Genomic DNA, 19417 nt, shown 5'->3' on the forward strand with positions numbered 1-19417 from the left:
GGTAGCACTAGAAATGATAGAAAAGTTAATTGCAGAAAAATGATGTATATCTTTTATTTTTCACAGGCAAAGGGTGGAGGATATGAAAGTGAAAGTGCTTACCCAAATGCAGAGCTTGTATTCTTGGAGATCCACAACATTCATGTGATGAGAGAGTCACTACGTAAATTAAAAGAGATTGTGTACCCTTCCATCGATGAGGCACGGTGGCTATCCAATGTGGATGGGACACATTGGCTGGAATATATAAGGGTAAAGAGGTCCAGTCTTTGATCTTCTTTCCAGTTAAGACTTCACCCCATCCATGCCATAAATTTCTCCAAGTGAACTGGTATCACAAATAAGAGCATTTTTGCTTCATGTATGAGCTTTCTTAGTTTTCACAGGCAGCATCCTGACTATGGTCTTTGTAGAAGGCTTTTGTGATAATCAAAAGGGGATAATGCTTGCCTCAAGGCAGGTTGTAAAAGAACTTTGTGACTCTTCAGTAAAAGACCCTATTTACTGCTGTAGTTTCTCTTTGTATAACTTTTTTTAAATCATGGTAACATTTCCTAGTGATACTTAATTGATTGCATGGTATTCTTCTGTGTATGTATGTGTGGTTCTGGGGATGGAACCCAGGGCCTCCTATATGCTAGGCAAGAGTTCTACTACTGAGCTTCGTTCCCCAGCCCCTGCATGGCATTCTTGTTTGGTTTATTGACCAGAACTTCCAAAGTTCTCCTCAGAATTATTTTATGCACTAATTGAAATTCAGTGTAGTGTTGTCTAATATATCTCCTTTTCTGAAGATGCTTCTTGCTGGGGCAGTAAGAATTGCTGATAAAATTGAATCTGGGAAAACCTCTGTGGTGGTGCACTGCAGCGATGGTTGGGACCGAACAGCCCAGCTCACATCTCTGGCGATGCTGATGTTGGACAGTTATTACAGGACCATTAAAGGATTTGAAACTCTCGTAGAAAAGGAGTGGATAAGCTTTGGGCATAGGTTTGCACTGGTAAGTTGAGATGGTGTGGCCTATGCTTGAATGTTTTGCTTTGTTACATGCATGTACCTGCCATGTGTAGCACATACAGACATGTGTACACACACTTGTGTGCAAACTTTCTCCTCTGTATCAAACCTGAATTGCCATAATAGAATACCATGGACCTCAACATTATATGGCAGGGCTTTTTTTTTTTTGGTGCATACTTATGCCTTTTTATTAAAAATGAGGTAGAATTTATATAACAAAATTAACCATTTTTAAATGTTCCATTCAGTGTCCTAGAGGACATTCACAATGTTGTGTAACCATCACCTCTGTTTAGTTCCAAAATACACTCATCATCCCAAATGGAAACTCTACATATCGTAAGGAGTCACTCTCCATTTTTCTGTCCCTTTAGCCTCTAACAACCACTAGTCTGCTTTCTGTCTCTGTGAATTTACCTATTTTAGGTACCTCATATAAGAGGAATCATTCAATATTTATCTTCCCATAATGACCTGATTTCACTAAGCATGATGTTTTCAGGGTTGCTTTATATTATAACAAATATCACATTTTCATTCTTTTTTATGGCTAATGGTATTCCATTGTGTATATATGCCACATTTTGTTTTTCCATCCATCTGTAGATGGACACTTGGGCTTCCACCTGTTACTGTGAACATGGATGTACAAGTTTTTGCCATGATGAAGTACCATAGACTGGGCACCTTAAAACAACAGAAATATATTTTCTCATAGTTCTAAAGGATGGAACTCCAAAATGAAGTTGCCAGCAGGACAACTTGGTTTCTCCTGAGCCTCTTTCCTTGGCTTACAGATGGCTGCCCTCTTGCTGTCTCTTCACATGGTCATTCCTCTGTGCATGTGCCCCTGGTGTCTCTCTGTGTGTTCACATTTTCTCATAAGAGTACCAGTCATATTGGGTTAGGTCCCACTCTAATGGCCTCATTGTAACTTCATCTCTTTAAAGGCCCTATCTCCAAATACCACCATATTCAGAGGTACTAGGGGTTAGGACTTCAATTTGGAAGCTATGTAATTCACCCCAAAGCAACCTGCTTTCAATTTGGGGAACATGTCCCCAGGAGTGAAATTGCTGGGTCACCTAGTGGGGCATTTTGGGGCTGCCATTTGTGTTTTTATCCAATTGGTAGCTAATTCCTAGTCTTTTGAGCTCTTGGGGATTTGTCTTCACCATGCATTGGATTGGAAGACTCCCAGCTTTCCAGAGAGACTAACTTTGGAAGGTAGAATGGGCAGTGTGAAGACTTCAGTGGCTTCCATGTGAGAGTGCCAAGTGTACCAGCAGTTCCCACACAGGGCAGAGAGCAGAGAGAGGCCCTCACAGAGGGAAAGGGCAGGTCCACAGACTCTGAGCCCCATGCCCCAGGGAACTCTTGTCAGATCTTTAGACACATTCCTTCCCTTCTCTTGCTTTGGTTTCCTCCCTTCTGAAATGGAGTGGTATCGGGGAAGGAGCTTGGGTGTATCAAGTGCTTAGATACAAGGATCCCTGCTAAATGCCAGCCAAGTTTAACCTCTTGTGGTTATTTTAAAACATTATCATAAACACCTTTGTTTCTTTCTCCTCATCAAGGGCTAGGCTCAGTAGGGAGGAAAGAGTGTAGAATCTTTCCAAATATTTGCAATTTGCCTTCTCTAAATATTCGGAAACCATTCTCTTCCACCTTTCCTTCCCAAACTGTATGTCTAGAGGGAGGTAAAGCTGGCAAGTGACCTCTCTCACATGGGCAGTGGTAAGGGCTGTCTGTTGAGACATGAGCGATGACAGACACAGCCGGGCTGGCCAGGAGTGCATGTGTCCAGAGAGCCCACAGTTCTGCACTCCTATCCCTCCTTGCAAATGCTGGGCCTCACATACTATGGCCACAGAGAAGGCGATGTGATCATAGGATTCATAATGGCCTCAATTTATTGAGCACCAGTGTATGTCTAGCACCATCACATGCATCATTTTGTTTAATCTTGATAGGCAGGTGCTACCACTGACAGGGAAACTGAGGTTTCAAGAGTGTGAGTTATCTCCTCTAGGTCACACCGTTAGTTAGGGCCGAGCCAGCATTTCAACCGTGGTTTCAAGCCTGCAACCACCTACCCACTGGGTTCCTGTACGCTGCCTTACCTAGAATTTCGGTGAATGAGCCATCTGAACCCCTGAGGCCAGTTCCTGCCCTTTCCCACCTGCTTCCATCATCTACCTCATGGACCTTATCATGAGACTGAATGTTCTCCCCCCATCCTTTCCCCATTCCTACTCTTTCCTAGATCATTCCCTTTGATATAGAAACACACTATTATGTCCTCAAAAAAACCCTTTTGACCTCAACCCTCTCTAACTGCCACTCCAATGATCTGTTCCCCTTTACAATACCCTTCAAAACTATTATGTGTACTATCTCTACCTCTCTCCTTCCAGTCTGTCTTGACCTCACTTCAGCTGGCTTTCTTTTTCACAGTGCGCTGTCTCCTGCAATTGGTCTTGTCATGGTTGTCAGTGACTGCCACTTTGCTAAGTCCTTCTCTTATTTGTCCTGAGTATTAGATGCTATTGATTCTTCCCCTCTTCTGGAAGCACTTTCTTCACTAGGCTTCTGGACTTCTATAAACTTTTACATTTCCTCTCATTGTCAGGTCTTCCCTCATCTCTCCTACCTTTTAATGTTGAGGTACATCAGGGCTCAGTCCTTCGTTGATTCCTACTCTCTGTGTGCTTAATCCCTGAGTGATCTCAGGCAGTCCCACAATTTTGAGTACATGTATACAAAGTTGTCATTTCCCCTCCATTGCTCTCTTAATTCAGGTCTCATCATTTCCTTCAGAAAGTCTCCTAAGTAGTCTCTTTTCAACCTGTCCCCTTCCAATCCATCTTCCCTGTAACCTGATGGAACATCCCTAAAAACATATCTGATGCTGCCACTGCCCAGTGTGAATCCCTCAGTGCCTTCCTGTGCCTCCAGGATCATGGGCAACCCCTCAGCAGGGCTCTCAAACCCTTTGGTTATCTAGCCCTGGCCCACCAATCTGGCCTCATCTGTCAAATCTGTCCCCTTGCTTGTCCGCCAAGCCTCTGTGATGCCCAGTTACGTATGAGTCCCCTAGCATCCTCGCATGTTTCCACGGCTTATAATAAATTCCTGGCCAATAGGAAAAAGGCATCTCCCTATCATTCAAAGTTTAAATGAGACCTCCACCATGACTGTGACTTTTTTTTATTGTAAACAAATGGGATACATGTTGTTTCTCTGTTTGTACGTGAAGTAAAGGCATACCATTTGTGTAATCATACACTTACATAGAGTAATGATGTTTGATTCATTCCGTTATTTTTCCCCTTCCCCCCCACCCCTCCCACCCCTCTTTTCCCTCTATACAGTCCTTCCTTCCTCCATTCTTGCCACCCTCCCACCCCCCATTATGTGTCATCATCCACTTTTCAGCGAGATCATTCGTCCTTTGGTTTTTTTGAGATTGGCTTATCTCACTTAGCATGATATTCTCCAATTTCATCCACTTGCCTGCAAATGCCATAATTTTATTATTATTTATGGCTGAGTGACTGTGACTTTTATGACTTTCTCCCCTTGTTCCCTCTCTAACCCCATCCTAGGATGGTTCACTTGTTCCTCTCAGCCCACACTGTACCCATTGCACACACAGAAGCCATTATAATACTTAATTGCCCTTGTTATTTACAAGCCTTTCTCTCTCGACTGGACCACAAATGAATTAATATCAAGCACCGTTTGGCTTTGTATCTAGGTTCCTAGCCAAAGACTAGGCCTCTACTACATTCCATGAAAATGCCTGAAATTCTGAGGGCCAGGCATGATGCCTTGCACACACCATAGGTGTTCAGTGGCTGTGTATCAATAGAAAGAACGAATCCTAAGTTGTGAACTATCAGTGAGGAACTGCTCCCTAGGTACCTTAAATACTGAAGAGTAGGCACTACAAACTATTTTATGTGGGGGAAGTACAGAAATAAGGCAATATATGCAACTGCTATGGAACAGTATAGAAGTTCCTAAAAAAATTAAAAATAGAATTGTCATCTGGTCCAGCAATTTCATTTATGGGCATATATGCAGAAGAAGAGAAAGCAGGGAATCAAACAGATATTTGTGCATCAGTGTTCATAGCAGCATTATTGACAATAGCCCAAAGGTGGAAACAACTCAAATGTCCACCAGCAGATGAGTGGATAAACAAAATGTGTCTATCCATACGATGGAATACAATAGGAAAGAAACTCTGATACACTCTAAAACATGGATGAACCTTGAAGATGTGATAAGTGAATGAAGCAAGTCACAAAGGTATATAGAGTGAATGTTTTCCACTTACATGATGTACTTAGAACAGTCAAAATCATAGAAACATCAGAATGGTAGTTGCCAGGGACTGAGGGGAAGAAGAATAGGGAGTTGGTGATTAACAGGAACAGTTTCAGTTTGGGCAGATAAAAAAGTTCTGGACACACATGGTGGTGATGGTTACGTGACAGTGTACATGTGCTTAAAGCCACTGGACTACACACTTAAAATGGCCTAAATGGTAACTATTATTTCCATTTTACCACAGTGTAAAATAAAAAGAAGGTAATACTTTATTACTCTGAGATGTTGACATGAACTTGGTTGTTTCCTTGTTTTTATGTCTTCCTGATAGCAATTTCATAGATGAAGTATTTTTTTTTCCCTCTGTGGTGACTGTGTTCTATATCCCCAGTGGTTTTTTTTTTTCTTTCCTCACCTTTTGTTTAGTCATATATTATTTTAAGCTTCTCTTAGAATGCTCACTCTTTAGCTATCTTTTTACTCATGACATTTTCAGTGTTTTTGGCAGTCATGGTTTATGTGGGTAAAAAATATCAAAAGATGAAATGCAATACCAGACTTCCTTGAGCAAGAAAGAGTAATATTTTGGAGTTCTTGAGTGATGGAAAATTGGTTAAAACTTATAGATTATTAATCACTATTTTGATATGCAGACTTCTTGACATTTCTGAAAAATGGAAAAAACGTTTTTATACTTACAGAGAAAATGACATTCGTGATGTGCTTGTGAGCTGCTAATTGGTACTCACTCCCACATTGATAAAACTATGCTTAATGTGGTAGCTGATCTTCTTTTATTGGGTCTTTTTAGTTATACATGACAGAAGAATCCATTTTGACATAATTTTACAAGCATGGAATATATCTTATTCTAATTCAGACCAGTACCTCTCCTTTCCCTTCCCTTTCCCCACCATCTGCTAGTAACTGATCTTGAACCCATTTGAAAAGTTCACTAGTTCACTAGTTATCATTTCTAGAAATCAACTATATTAAAAAGAAATTACAAAAGCAATCAACATGTAAAAATATAACAAGCTGTATTTTGGTTTCCTAAAAGAAATGGAAGTCAGTTTGATTTTGGAAACATTTTTGAGTGCCTGTTATGTGCCAGGAATCCTGTTAGGCCTGATAAGATATTACTTTATCACCAAAGAAATTTAAAATGACTTTTGAGAGCATACATGAAGATGTTTCTTTTGCTTTCTTTGCAGCGAGTGGGCCATGGTGATGACAACCATGCTGATCCTGACCGTTCTCCTATATTTCTTCAATTTATTGATTGTGTTTGGCAAATGACAAGGCAGGTGAGAGATTTCAAGTATATTTCTGACCTATATAGTCTTGATTCAAATATATCTTAAGGTAAAAATTGGGTAGACTTCCGTTGCTGTTTCATTCAAAATGAATGTTTGTGTGTAAAATAAGACCCCTTATTGTTCTTTAATACAGTTTGATTCTTATTCATTTAGAAACATAAGCTGAAAATTAGAAATTTCACAATTTCACACCCAGAGTTAACTTTCTTCTGCAAGTGATTTTTTCTTTTACACCAGCTGTGCAAACCAGGGCCCTGCTCCTCAAGTCCATCCTGCTTCTAGTGCTCCCTTTTTGTCAGATTAAGGAAAACTGCTCAGTCTCCTGCTGGGCACTTAATCCAAGATGTGACCAGATGTTAGAAATACAGATGTGGTTGAACTGCTAGTAAATGGGGTAGACCAGAGAATCTAGGAATCTAGGCATTCTAATCTAGGCCACAGCCCCTCATACCTGAAAGTCAGAGGCTTTGAAGTATGTATGCAAGAACCAGTGGCAGAGAGGAAACTGTGTAGTAGTTTGTCATCAGCTATTGCTTAGTTTTCAAACCGCAGTGCACAGGCCCTGGTTAGCAAGGAAGCTGTGCATAGATACTTCCCTTAGGTCCCATGGCTTTCAGTTCAGAGCAGACCAAGGGCATTTGCAGTATTTTTTCCCCTCATCTCCAGTATCCAAGCATGAGTTTGTGGTCTTAACCTCGGGATAAGAGATAGTGTCAGGGAAATGGACTTGGAACCAGAGAAAGTGAGGGAGGAGGTAAAATAGATTCGTTTTTCCCAGTGCCTGCTGTCCAGCCTGGCTGAAGGAGAGGCCGTCAGGAAGAGTAAACTAGGGGACTGAGAACCAGGGTCTGGGTGCTGTCCCTCCTATGCACCTGCATGGAGCTCTGGCTTATGGCTGCTTCAGGTAAGGGTTAAGGGAATCAGCCAGAAAGCTGCTGAAATTCTGCAAGGGATTCCTCCAGCAGTCACAATGCTCATGTTTGATACTCCTGGCAGCCTTACCACAGTCACCCTGGGGCCTTTTCAGAGTACAGCTGCCTCCCCACTGCAGAAAGTTGTAAAATGTCAGTTGTGTTTCTGATTGTGAGCTACTGTTACTGATTGGAGCATGTGTTGGGGCAGAAAGAAGATGGAGCACCATTGCACTACCTCTACTACTCTGGCTGCCCTTTTTTCCGTTAGCTGGGACTGCTCCCAGGCAGCATCTCCTGGGAGCTTGGGAGTCATGCTAGCTCTCAGGCTCACCATAGACCAAGGATACTCTGTGGGTGGAGCTCAGCACTCTGGTTTCACAAGCCCTCCAGGGGATTCTGATGTATGCTTAAGTTTGGAACTTTAATGAGACATATCCCCTGGTGGTGTTGTTGAAATGCAGAATCTGAGTCTGTGGGTCTGGGGTGGAGCCAGCAATGCTCATTCCACAGGGTGATGTTGTGGGTTCAAAGAATACACTGTGGCAAGGGTGTAGAGGAACACTGACCTATCTTCAGAGATAAGAAACAAAAGGGGGATTTCTGAGTAGCCAAGATAGACATCCAGAATACTCATATCCTCACTTAGAATGAACTCTTCCTTTTTTAAAAATGTTTTTATGAGTGCATTATACTTATACATAATACTGGGCATCATTTTGACATAATCATACATGCATGAAATATAATTTGCTCCATTTCAGTCCCCAGTGCTTCCCCTTTCCCTCCCCTTCCCCCCCCCTTATCCCTCCCCCATTCCCTTTTCTCTACTCTTGGTCTTCCATCTATTTACTTACTGTTTTCTTAATTGGTGCTTTATAGATACACATTAGTGTGGAATTCACTGTGGTATATTCATATATGCATGTAGCATAATTTAATCAATTACTTTTTTTTAAAGAATGTAACTTTCATTTTATTTATTTATTTTTTATGTGGTGCTGAGGATTGAACCCAGTGCCTCACTCGGGTTAGGGAAGTGCTCCGCCACTGAGCTAAAACCCAGACCATTTTGATCAATTTCATTTTGTAGTTCCTCCCTTTTCCCATCCCTTTTCTTTCTCTCAGTCCCTTTCATTCTCTCCACTGATCTCCCTTTCTGTTTTCGTGGGATTTCCCCCTCTTTGTAAAGTTTCCTTTATTTCTCTCTAGCATCTGCATAGCAGAAAAAACATTGAACCCTTGAATTTCTGCATCTGGCTTATTTCACTTAGCATGATGTTCTCCAGTTCCATCCATTTACTGGCAAATGCCATAATTTCATTCTTCTTTATGGCAAAATAGAACTCCATTGTGTATATATACCACATTTTTCTTTATCCATTCATCTGCTGATGGTCACCTGGGCCAGTTCCGTAACTTGATTATTGTGAATTGTACTGATATAAACATTGATATGCCTGTATCACTATAGGATGCTGACTTTAGTTTTTTTGGATAAATACCAGTGAGTGGGATATCTGGGTCATATACTTTTAGACCTAGCATCAACATGCTAACTGGGGTCTCATGTTTATCTGAGAGCCAGGCCACAGTAGATTAAAAGTAGCCAGTTAGAGAGCTGGTGGGGGATAGAATGGTCACACACAGACTGTACAAGTGACAGGCAACAGCAAAGACAGGCTCAAAAGGCAGGGAGGTGGCTACAAGTCCTACTTCATGCTATTTGTATTGATGCTGAGCCAATAACAAAATTAAATGATTATTACTTTCTTGTCTAATCTATTAGTTTTGTACTATTTATTGGATTTTTAAATTAGAGCTTTATAGTGATACATAGTAGTTAGATTCATCCCAACAAACTCTCATCCTCCCTCCCCTCCTGTGTTCTCCTTCCTCTATTCTACTCTACTTGACTTCCTTTCACTCATCTATTAATTTATATTTGATTGGTTCTTTATATTATCCTATGCTTCCCTCCCCCTTTCCATTATTTTAATCTAGTTTTCTCATATGAGAGAAAACATTCAACCTTTGAGTTTCTGAGTTTGTCTTATTTCACTTAGTGTGCTGTTCACCAGTTCCATCCATTTACCAGCAAATGTTATGATTTCATTCTTTTTACGGCTGAGTTGAACGCCATTGTATATATGTATCACAATTTCCTAATCTGTTCATCTGTTGATGGGTGTCTGGGTTGATTCCATAATTTAGCTATTGTGAATTATGCTGATTTTAATGTTGAGGTGGCTGTATCACTGCACTATGCCAAGTTTAGATCTTTGGGGAAAATACCAAAGAGTGGGGTAGCTGGGTCATATGGTGGTTTCATTTTAGTTTTTTTTTTCTTAATTCTTTTTAGTTGTAGATGAATACAATACCTTTTTTAAATTTATTTTTATGTGGTGCTGAGATTCAAACCTAGCACCTCACAGGTGCTAGGCAAGTGCTTTACCACTGAGCTACAGCCCCAGCCCTCATCCCTAGTTTTTTGAGGAATCTCCATACTGTTTGCTTGAGGGTTCCAATAGTCTGCAGTTCCATCAACAATGTAAATTATATCTTCTTCCCCTACAACCTGGCCAGCATTTTTTTTTGGCCAGCATTTTTTATTGTTCATATTCTTGATCATTGCCATTCTGACTGGAGGGAGATGAAATCTTAGTGTAGTTTTGATTTGCATTTCCATGATTGCTAGAAATGTTGAACTTTTTTCATATATTTATTGGCCATTTGTGTTTCTTCTTTTGAAAAGTTTCTGTTCTTTTACCCATTTGTTGGTTGGGTTATTATTTTTGGTGTTAAATTTTTTTGAGTTCTTTGTATATTATGGATATTAATCTCCTATTGGAGGAGTAGCTGGTCAAGATTTTCCCCCATTCAGTAGGCTTTCTCTTCCTAATCTTAATCATTTCTTTGGATTTTAAGAAAGAATATATGGGGTTAGGATTAGAACATTTTGGGTGCCTCCCACAGCTCAAATATTCTGTTCATGAAAGGTGTGTATTGCTCATACATTAGGAGAAATAAATGATCAGTCTTTATCATTTAATTAACAAATGATTGAAGTAGGTGGAAGTTAGTAAATGATGCATTAATATAACAAGATTGGCTTATTTTAGGTTGCCCAAAGTTAAATGAAATAAGCTAAGTAAGTGTAAAGTTATTAGAAATCTCAGAATAAAATGAACTAGTCTGTATGTTGACAAACTGTTAGAAAAGGAACTGAGGGAAAATGATTAAGGGAATCTTTAGTCTCATCAATTTTCTATAATAGCCATAGTTTAATAGCACCTTTACTCTTTGGGATAGGTCACTGATAAATTTGTGTTAGTCAAGAGGTAAAGAATTTTATTGTAGAATACTAATGGATATTCTGAGTGTACTTTTCGTGTAAATGGTATAACTTCCAGGTGAAGAGGTCAAAACATACTGAATGGCAGAAACTTAATATTTTATTTGTATTGCCCCAGCTGCTACTACTTCCCACAGAGAGCTATTTTCTGAGTTGAACTTAATGCCACAATATCCTTTGAGCATGAATGGCAATCTTGACCCAGTGACCCAAAGTGGGTATAGATAGATGAAGCCTTTGTTTTTTGGTTTTAACAGGTGCCAGTGGAGTTGGATTGAACCCTACCCACTTTGCCCTCCCATACCTGGTACCCAGTTGACCACAATAAGGCTTGTCAGTGGCACTGAAACATACCTACCCACACTCCCAAATCCAGCATGCAGGCTTGGGGGATCAGTAAGAATGCTTATTTGTTATGAGAGAATACTGCACACCAAATGATTTATAAACAACAGAAATTTCTCACAAGTTCTGGAGGTTGAGATGTCTAAAAGTGCTGGCAGATTCTGTCTGATGAAGATCTACATCTTGGTTCATAGACAACACATTTTCACTGTAACCTCAGATGATGGAAGGGACAAAGGAGCACTCTTAGTCTCTTTTGTAAGTGCATTAATCCCATTCATGAGGGCTCTACCCTCATGTCCTAACTACCTCCCAGAAATCCTACTTCCTAATTCTATTACCTTGGAGGTTAGGGTTTCAACATGAATTTTGAGGGACACAAATAGTCAGTAGCACCATTTGGCTTAAAAATGTATCAGTAATTTGATGTCTGTTAGTGAATGTTCATTCTTAAATTTTGAAAATAAAATATAGGGTAAAACCTTGGATCTTACATTCCTATCCTTGATTTAATAAAGCATCAATATGCATATACATATATTTGCTTAAAATTCATAAATTTTGTGGTACAAATAATTTATGAATAGGGCATAACTAAGTGGTATAATTACGAGGTGATGGGAAAAATTAACACAGCATGCTTGACCTTCAATAAAAACAGCCATTTCAGCCAGATGCAGTGGCACATGCCAGTAATCCCTACAACTCAAAAGGCTGAGGCAGGAGGATCACAAGTTCCAAGCCAGCCTCAGCAGCTTAGTGAGAACCTGCCTCAAAATAGAAAAAAAAATTAAAAGGTCTGGGGATGTAGCTCAGTGGTAGAGTACTCCTGGGTTCAATCCCTAATACCAAAAAAAAAAAAAAAAAAAAAAACCAACAGAGCAGCCACTTTGGAATGTGAGGCCATTATCAGAGTTGCAGTGGACAATCTTAAAGGCCCAGGAGAGAATTCACTAGTAGGTTTTGTTACTATTTCAGCCAGAGACATCACATTGTTGGTTTAATTAATCTAGGGACAGGAATAATCACCAGAGCTAGTTTCCAGAAGTTTCTGAAGAATTGACATTCTGCTGGGGCTCCTTAAGGAGAAAGAAGTGTGTTTCTATGAGAACAATGCCTGAGAAGGAGAGAGGCAAATCTTTATTCAGGGTAGCTATACTTAATTCCTTAAGTCAGCTAATGTAATAATTTGGTGAAGAAAATCACAATTTCAGGTGGAGTCTGGACTGTCATGATTTGACTGTTGTTTCTAATTGAAAAGCCTATTCCTAGTCTAGTAAATTAGTAAAGCCAAATTTAAAAGTAAGCTTGTCTTTCAGTGATCTTCATTGTCACTCTAGAGATATCAGGAGTAGTCATAATAGTGTGCAAAACATCACTCCGATTGGAGAATAGGTCTTTTATATAAACTGACTTAAATACAGATACACTAGGTAGTTCTATTTGGTTTTGTTCTAGTTGGCTCTGCTTCATTCAGTAGGTGATGAATATTTCACTATGTTTTAAAATTAGAATTCTGGCATATGGCAGGTACCCAGTACATGCTGCTGCTGGGATCATTATTATCATTTTCAGATTAGTCATGGCTACTAAATGCCAGCTACTGGCTAGAACCTGCTGCCAATGCTAATAGTCTTCGTTGGAATTCTGCAAAGCCCTATTATCAATTACCTAAAATAATTGAGCTGGTTGTAGAGTTTCTGTTAATATGACAAATTATAATATTTGGCTTCTGGGGTAACACTAATTTTCAGATGTTAAACCAGCCTTGCATTCCTAAGAAAAACCCACCACCACCCTCTCACATGCTAGGCAAGTGCTATATCACTGAGCTACATCCATAGCCCTTTTAGTTTTGAGACAAGGTCTTGCTAAGTTGTCCAGGCTGTGGACAAATTTGCAATCCTCCTGCCTCAGCCTCCGGAGTAGCTGGATTTACAGGGGTGTGCCACCACATCGTTTGTATTACCTTTTTAATATGCTGCCAGGTTCAGGTTGTTCATAAATCAGTAAGAATTCATGGATATATGTTTAGGGGTGTATTTGTGGGAAAGTTCTTAGTTATGAGTTGTTTCTTTAGTGGACAGAAGAGCTATTGATATTTTCTATTTCTTCTTGAGGCACTTTTGGTATATTTGAACCCAGGGTCTCCCTTCCTGCTATATGGGCTACAGTGTGCCTCCAGATAGGAAGCTGGAACAATAATACTGTTCCCCTCACTTATTTGCCTTCTCTCAAGGTCATAGTCTCTTGTTGCCTGTTGCCAATATCCCAAAATATTTGTTTCATATATTTTATCCAGTTTTCTAGTTGTTTCTGTCAGAAGGGTGAACTTGAGCTCTGTGCTACCTTGTGAGAAGTAGAAGCAACATAAAATATTTTAGGCATAGAAAAATGCAACAAATTTTGTTGTTTCTGAGCTAGACGGATCACCTTGGACTTGAAACTTAGATAGTTAAGACATAGGATTGGACTGCCTTTTAATCTTTGACTACATTCCCAACTGTAATTTAGCTGTCTTTCACAAAAAGTGGTATTACTTTATTTTGGAAATTGGACTTTAAGACAACCTTGTTTTTCTCTCCATTTAAGTTTCCTTCAGCATTCGAGTTTAATGAACTATTCTTGATTACAATTTTGGATCACCTTTATAGCTGTCTCTTTGGGACCTTTCTGTGCAACTGTGAACAACAACGACTCAAAGAGGTAAGTGCCTTTTGCTTCCCATGTTGCTCAGGCACCTTTTCCAAAAAGGGCTAATATAGAAGGAAGTGTGAATGAAGGAAGGCCTTGACTTCTGGTCCTGCTGCTCTCTGTAGGGGCTTGTACTAGATCCCTCACAGGGTTCTAGCAGCTCCAGTACATATGTCTAATATGAGCCTCTTTCTTCATAGGGGTTGGGACCCAGGGAGCCCGTGACTTTCTCAGGAGTAAGACAAATCTGTACTCCTCTGCATTCAGTGTGATTGAGCCTTGCTAACTTAAAAGGGAAAAAATAAAGAATACAGTTTATGGCATGTGAATCATATCTTAATAAAGGTATTTAAAATAAAGAAAAACCCAGCAGCAGAATGAAGTTCATATATAGAATTTAAACTATGCTTTCATTTAATTTTTTTGGGGGGGCTACAATATTTACTCTGTTAAAAAAGCCTACTCTGTTATGATTTAATTTATATACCATAAAATTCACTCATTTAAAGTGTACAGTTCAGTGGTTTTAGCATAGCCACAGATTGAGCAACATAACCAATATGTAATTTCATAAAATTTTTATCACTCCAAAAAGAAACCCCATACTCCCTAACCTCTGGCAATCACTAATCTGCTTTCTGTCTCTATGAATTTGATTTCATTTCATGTAAATTGAGTCATGGTAGGTGGACTTTTGTGACAGACTTCCTTCACTTCCTTTTTCAGAATGAAAACATATTTTCAAGGTTCATCCATGTGCCAGTACTTCATTCATTTTTATGACTGAGCAATATTCTATTCTATGAATAGACTTTTTTTCTTACGTACTGGGGATTAAACTCAGGGGCACTCGACCACTGAGTCACATCCCCAGCACTACTTTGTATTTTATTTAGAGACAGGGTCTCACTGAGTTGCTTAGTGTCTCATCATTGCTGAGCCTGGCTTTGAACTTGCTCTCTTTCTGCCTCAGCCTCCGTAGCCGCTGGGATTACAGGCAAGTGCCACTATGCCCAGTTTGAGCATCGTTTTAGGTGCTTATTGGCCATGTGTATATCTTCTGTGGAGAAATGTCTATTAAGATCTTTTGTCCATTTTTTAACTGGGTTATTTGTCAGTTTTATTATTGACTTGTCAGAGTTCCTTAACACATTTTATATATACAAGTCCCTAATAAGATATATGATTTGCATTGTTTTCTCATTCTGTGGATTGTTTTTTTTTTTACTACCTTTATGATGTCCTTGGAAACACAAAAGTTTTTAATACTGATGAAGTCCATTTTTTCTTTTGTACTTTATATTTTTGTTATCATATCTAAGAAATCATTGCTTAAGGTCACAAAGATTTGATCCTATGTTTTCTTCTAAAAATGCTACAGTTTTAACTTTTAAATCTCAGTCTGTGATTCAGTTTAAATTAATGTTTCTATATGTTGTGAGGTAAGGGTCCAACTGCATTCTTTTGTAATGTGTATCTAGCACTATTTGGTGGAAAGATTATCTTTTCCCATTGAAGTATCTTTCCTCCCTTGCTGTAAATCAATTTACTATAAATCCAAGAGTTCACTTTTATACTCTTTTCTCCCATATTTTATTGATCCATTATAATTGTACATAATGGCAAGATTCATTGTTATATATTTGTACATGTACACGATGTAATTTGGCCAATATCATTCCCCAGTATACTCTTTATTCTGTCCTGTTGATCTTTATGTCTGTCCTTATGACCACAACACTGGTATTGATTATTGTAAGTTTTGAAAATGGGGAAATATGAGTCTTCCTAATTTGTTCTTCCTTTTTCAAGATTACTTTGGCTATTCTTGATCCTTTGAATTATTGGTGATATTTCTCATATAAATATAACATGTAAGAACTTAAATGGTCATAATTGAATGTTTCAGTAGTAAGTAAACATTTTTATGAGCAAAATAACAGTAGAACATTCTCTTGACCTATTTTCTTCATTTGAATTTTTCACTGTGTTTAATGCTTATCTATCCTGTCCCCATGCCCACAGATTTGGGGTGCTTTCATTCAGATGAGCAACGCAAATTGTTACAGCATTTCCAAACAGTGTACTGTGAAACTGAGGGGAGGATATGACTTAATGAAGTATATACTTCTCTATAGGAAGCTTTCCCAGTCTGCCATCATGGCACAGTATTCTGCAGATACATGTGGTTTTCCATTGCAAGGGATCTTAACTGTAAATTCTACCTACATTCTTCAATATGAACAATCACAAAAGCAAACCTTAAACCAGAATAAAAAATGTATTTATTATTGATGGGCCCTATCATCTTGTGGCTGTTAGAAAGTTCTCATTCCGCCTTCCCACAAGCATAGTTGCTGGAGGATGTTGCCTAATTTCAGCAATATGTTTTTCCAGGACAGAAAGCAGTGCATGTTCCCATGTTGTCCCCAGCATGAGGCCAAACCTGGTGGGAGGATGGGGGTGGGGCCTAGTAACTCTATGATTTCATTTCATTATTCCAGTCTTTTCTCTACATAATACTCATTCTTGGGATGTGAATAAAAGCTTATTTCAATTATTCCTTTTTTGTTTTTCAGGATATATATACAAAGACTATATCTTTATGGTCTTATATCAATAGCCAGCTAGATGAATTTTCTAATCCCTTCTTTGTGAATTATGAAAACCACGTGTTATATCCTGTTGCTAGTCTGAGTCATTTGGAATTATGGGTGAACTATTATGTACGATGGAATCCACGGATGAGACCACAGGTATTGTTTTGTTTTTATTCTCCTCATAGGAGCACATCTCTTTCCAGGTGAAGATGATGTTATAAAGTGTGCGCATGGTGGGTGCTGAGGTACTGCAGTTCTTTGCATTCATGTTCCTCCAGGCCAGCCCCAAGCTGTTAGAGTTGAAAACCTCACCCCTCTGTCCTCTACTGAGGAAGGTACAGAGAACCCTCTCTGACTGTTTGGCTCTAAGTCTTATAAACTGCTCAGAGGCTTTATGGGTGGAGCAGTACCTGCTGTAGCAATGCATGTGTGGAGTTGGTGGAAAGGCTCTGGTAGCACATCAGAATGAGGGCGAGGGCTGAGTCACAGAACAGCACCCCCTCCAGGAAGGGGCAATGTTTGCCCCACCATTCCAGATTATTTCACAGTAATACCTTCCAAGGCTATAAAAACTGAGAGAACAGTACATAGTCACAGTCAGTCAGCCAAACTGTGCCTGTCCTTTGTGTTTAGTGGCTGAGGCCCCACCTGGCCTGTTCTGAAACACTCCCCCAACTGGGGGGCTTTACCATGGGTTTTGACTCAGCCCTGCTTCCCACCCCAATATCTTCTACATGGTGGGGTCTGGGTGTGGAGAAGACGGAAGGAGACAGCCCTCACCTCTGTGGACGGAGAGCTTTGTGCTGAGGTTTGTTCTTAAGATTAGCACAAGCAAGGTTTAGCAGGCAGTCACCAGGAGTATGCTGCCCAAGGAAGCAGCACCACTGCTTCCTTCCATCAGCCAGTGATGAGGCCTGCCTGCCCTCTCTGCGCTCCTCCTCCTCCATCTGGCTCTCTCATGTCCTCACATTCTCCATCTTAGCCCCAAGTCTCACAAACCAGGGCAAGTTCCACCTGTTCATTTTACTTTCAGCTGTTCGGCTCTGGAACTCCCTTTACTAACCCGGGGGGCTGGCAGTGCACTCACACGTAACCTCAGCTGTGGGCTTAGTCTGACATGCACACTCGCCTGCCCCAGGCAGCTGTGCCCCATCTCCTTCCTGGATCTTCTGCTCCGATGCTGTAGCCCACACCGGTCACACTTGCTGCTTGTTTCCCTGATGGTTTGCTGTTTTGCTCCATTTGTTCCATGCGGCTTCGGCTGCAAAAGCCCTCTCCTCCTCTAGGTCCTCTGAGTTGGCCCTGCTGCCTTATAATAACCTTGAGAGTGTTTTCCAGAATGTTGTGATCAGTGTTTGCTGGGCCTAGCACTTACATAGTTCTCTGGGCTAGGCCCCGGGCCCCCTGTTGCCTACACCTCTGCTGTGACCTCTCCTCCTCCCAGGCTGGGGCTGGTAGCTCCAAGTAACTCAGGTGGCACCTCGAAGCTCTGCAGATGTGGAAGCACAGGGTGAACTGCTATCCTTTCACTGGAGTTCAGGCTCCAGAATGACTCTGTCTACCCTCACTGCAGTACCTAAGAGCCCCACCCTTCACCTGCTTCCGGAAGCTTCCTCCTTTGTGTATTTCTGCCTCCACAGGCACTTGACTGAGTTCTTCTTTGCTGGGTGGCTGTAGAATGGGAAAATCATGCCTTTATTTAAATTGTATAGAGAGCCACTAAATAGTCTGCTTGGTGACTCCAGAGTCCAGGCATTTGGTGCCCCTTTGGTTAGAGGGGTTTCTTGGTTACTGCAGGAGCCACTCCTATGCCCACCCCAGGCTCAGACTTGAAGGAATGTGAGCAGCATCCCTTTGAAGCACTGTCCTAGCTCCTTCTGCAGGTGCCACAGGCCCAGCCACACAGCCTGCTATGCTCACTCTCCGTTATAAACGAGTGAGGACAGGGACCAAAGCCTTTGTAAGATCTGTTCTTGATTCTTCCTTGTGGAAGTACGTTTAGTTTCAGCATGAGGATGATCAAGGGAACATGACCATAGCTGCCATAACTTGAGGTCCTCTAGTGTGCCACTGGGCACTGTGCCTGTAACTTCTTGTGATGCTCATGTCAGTCCCACAGTGCAGAGGATGAAGGGAAGGGTAAGAAAAGTCATAACTCATCCAGAACTTCCACTCAGTGCATGCAGTTGTGGAAGGCTATATCTCACTAGGCCCAAATCGTGTCTGTGGCAGTGACTCACTCCTGAGCCTCACAGCAAGGTGTGAGCATGATGCAGATCCATGCCAAGTACGTGCCACAGTGCTGGGAGGGGTGTCCAGTTCTTTGTGTTCCTCCTATGCTGTATCTCCTTGGCCACAGCTTTTATACTCAGCGCCACAAGCACAACATTCTGGGCAAATGGCCTGTTGGGGCACTGGCTGGGCCATGGTGACATCCCATGCTAGGGAGGCAGGTGGGCATTTGCAAGACAAGGCCAGGTGTGTGATGAAGGCTCTCCGTCTGGCCGCACGGTGGTGGATGGGAAGCAACCTGCAGTGAGCAGCTGCTGTGGGTGTGCTGTGATTAGAACAGTCACATGGGCTGGGAGGAGAGGGTGGGACAGGAGGAAAGGAGGGGCACAGGCCTATTGGGCCTCTGCTCTGAGAAGGAAAAGGCAAGGTTGGCTGCTGTGAGAAGGGCACCCTCTTTGAACCCATCGTAGCATGGCAGAGTGGGGCCAAGGGCCAGTGGGCATCCTCTTTCCTTTGGGCCTCGGGTTGTGTCTTGCACACGCCAGCACACGGGGGATGGATGTCACAGGCCTTTCCCTGATAACACAGTCCTGTATTTCAGC

General features: G+C 41.0%; 1 protein-coding gene across 8 annotated transcripts in view; it reads left to right on the plus strand.

Annotated features, from left to right (window-relative positions):
- Window positions 1-19417, plus strand: part of Mtmr1 (myotubularin related protein 1) — a 67905-nt gene that overhangs the window by 44621 nt on the left and 3867 nt on the right. For all 8 annotated transcript variants that reach the window (XM_047535408.1, XM_047535403.1, XM_047535404.1 and 5 more), the window contains 5 exons: window positions 67-252; window positions 795-1001; window positions 6574-6666; window positions 13882-13995; window positions 16563-16739. In XM_047535408.1, coding sequence (XP_047391364.1) covers window positions 67-252; window positions 795-1001; window positions 6574-6666; window positions 13882-13995; window positions 16563-16739 — 777 coding nt within the window. The remainder of the gene's footprint in view (window positions 1-66; window positions 253-794; window positions 1002-6573; window positions 6667-13881; window positions 13996-16562; window positions 16740-19417) is intronic.

The sequence above is a fragment of the Sciurus carolinensis genome, chromosome X (assembly GCF_902686445.1).
Source record: "Sciurus carolinensis chromosome X, mSciCar1.2, whole genome shotgun sequence".
Lineage (NCBI taxonomy): Eukaryota > Metazoa > Chordata > Mammalia > Rodentia > Sciuridae > Sciurus > Sciurus carolinensis.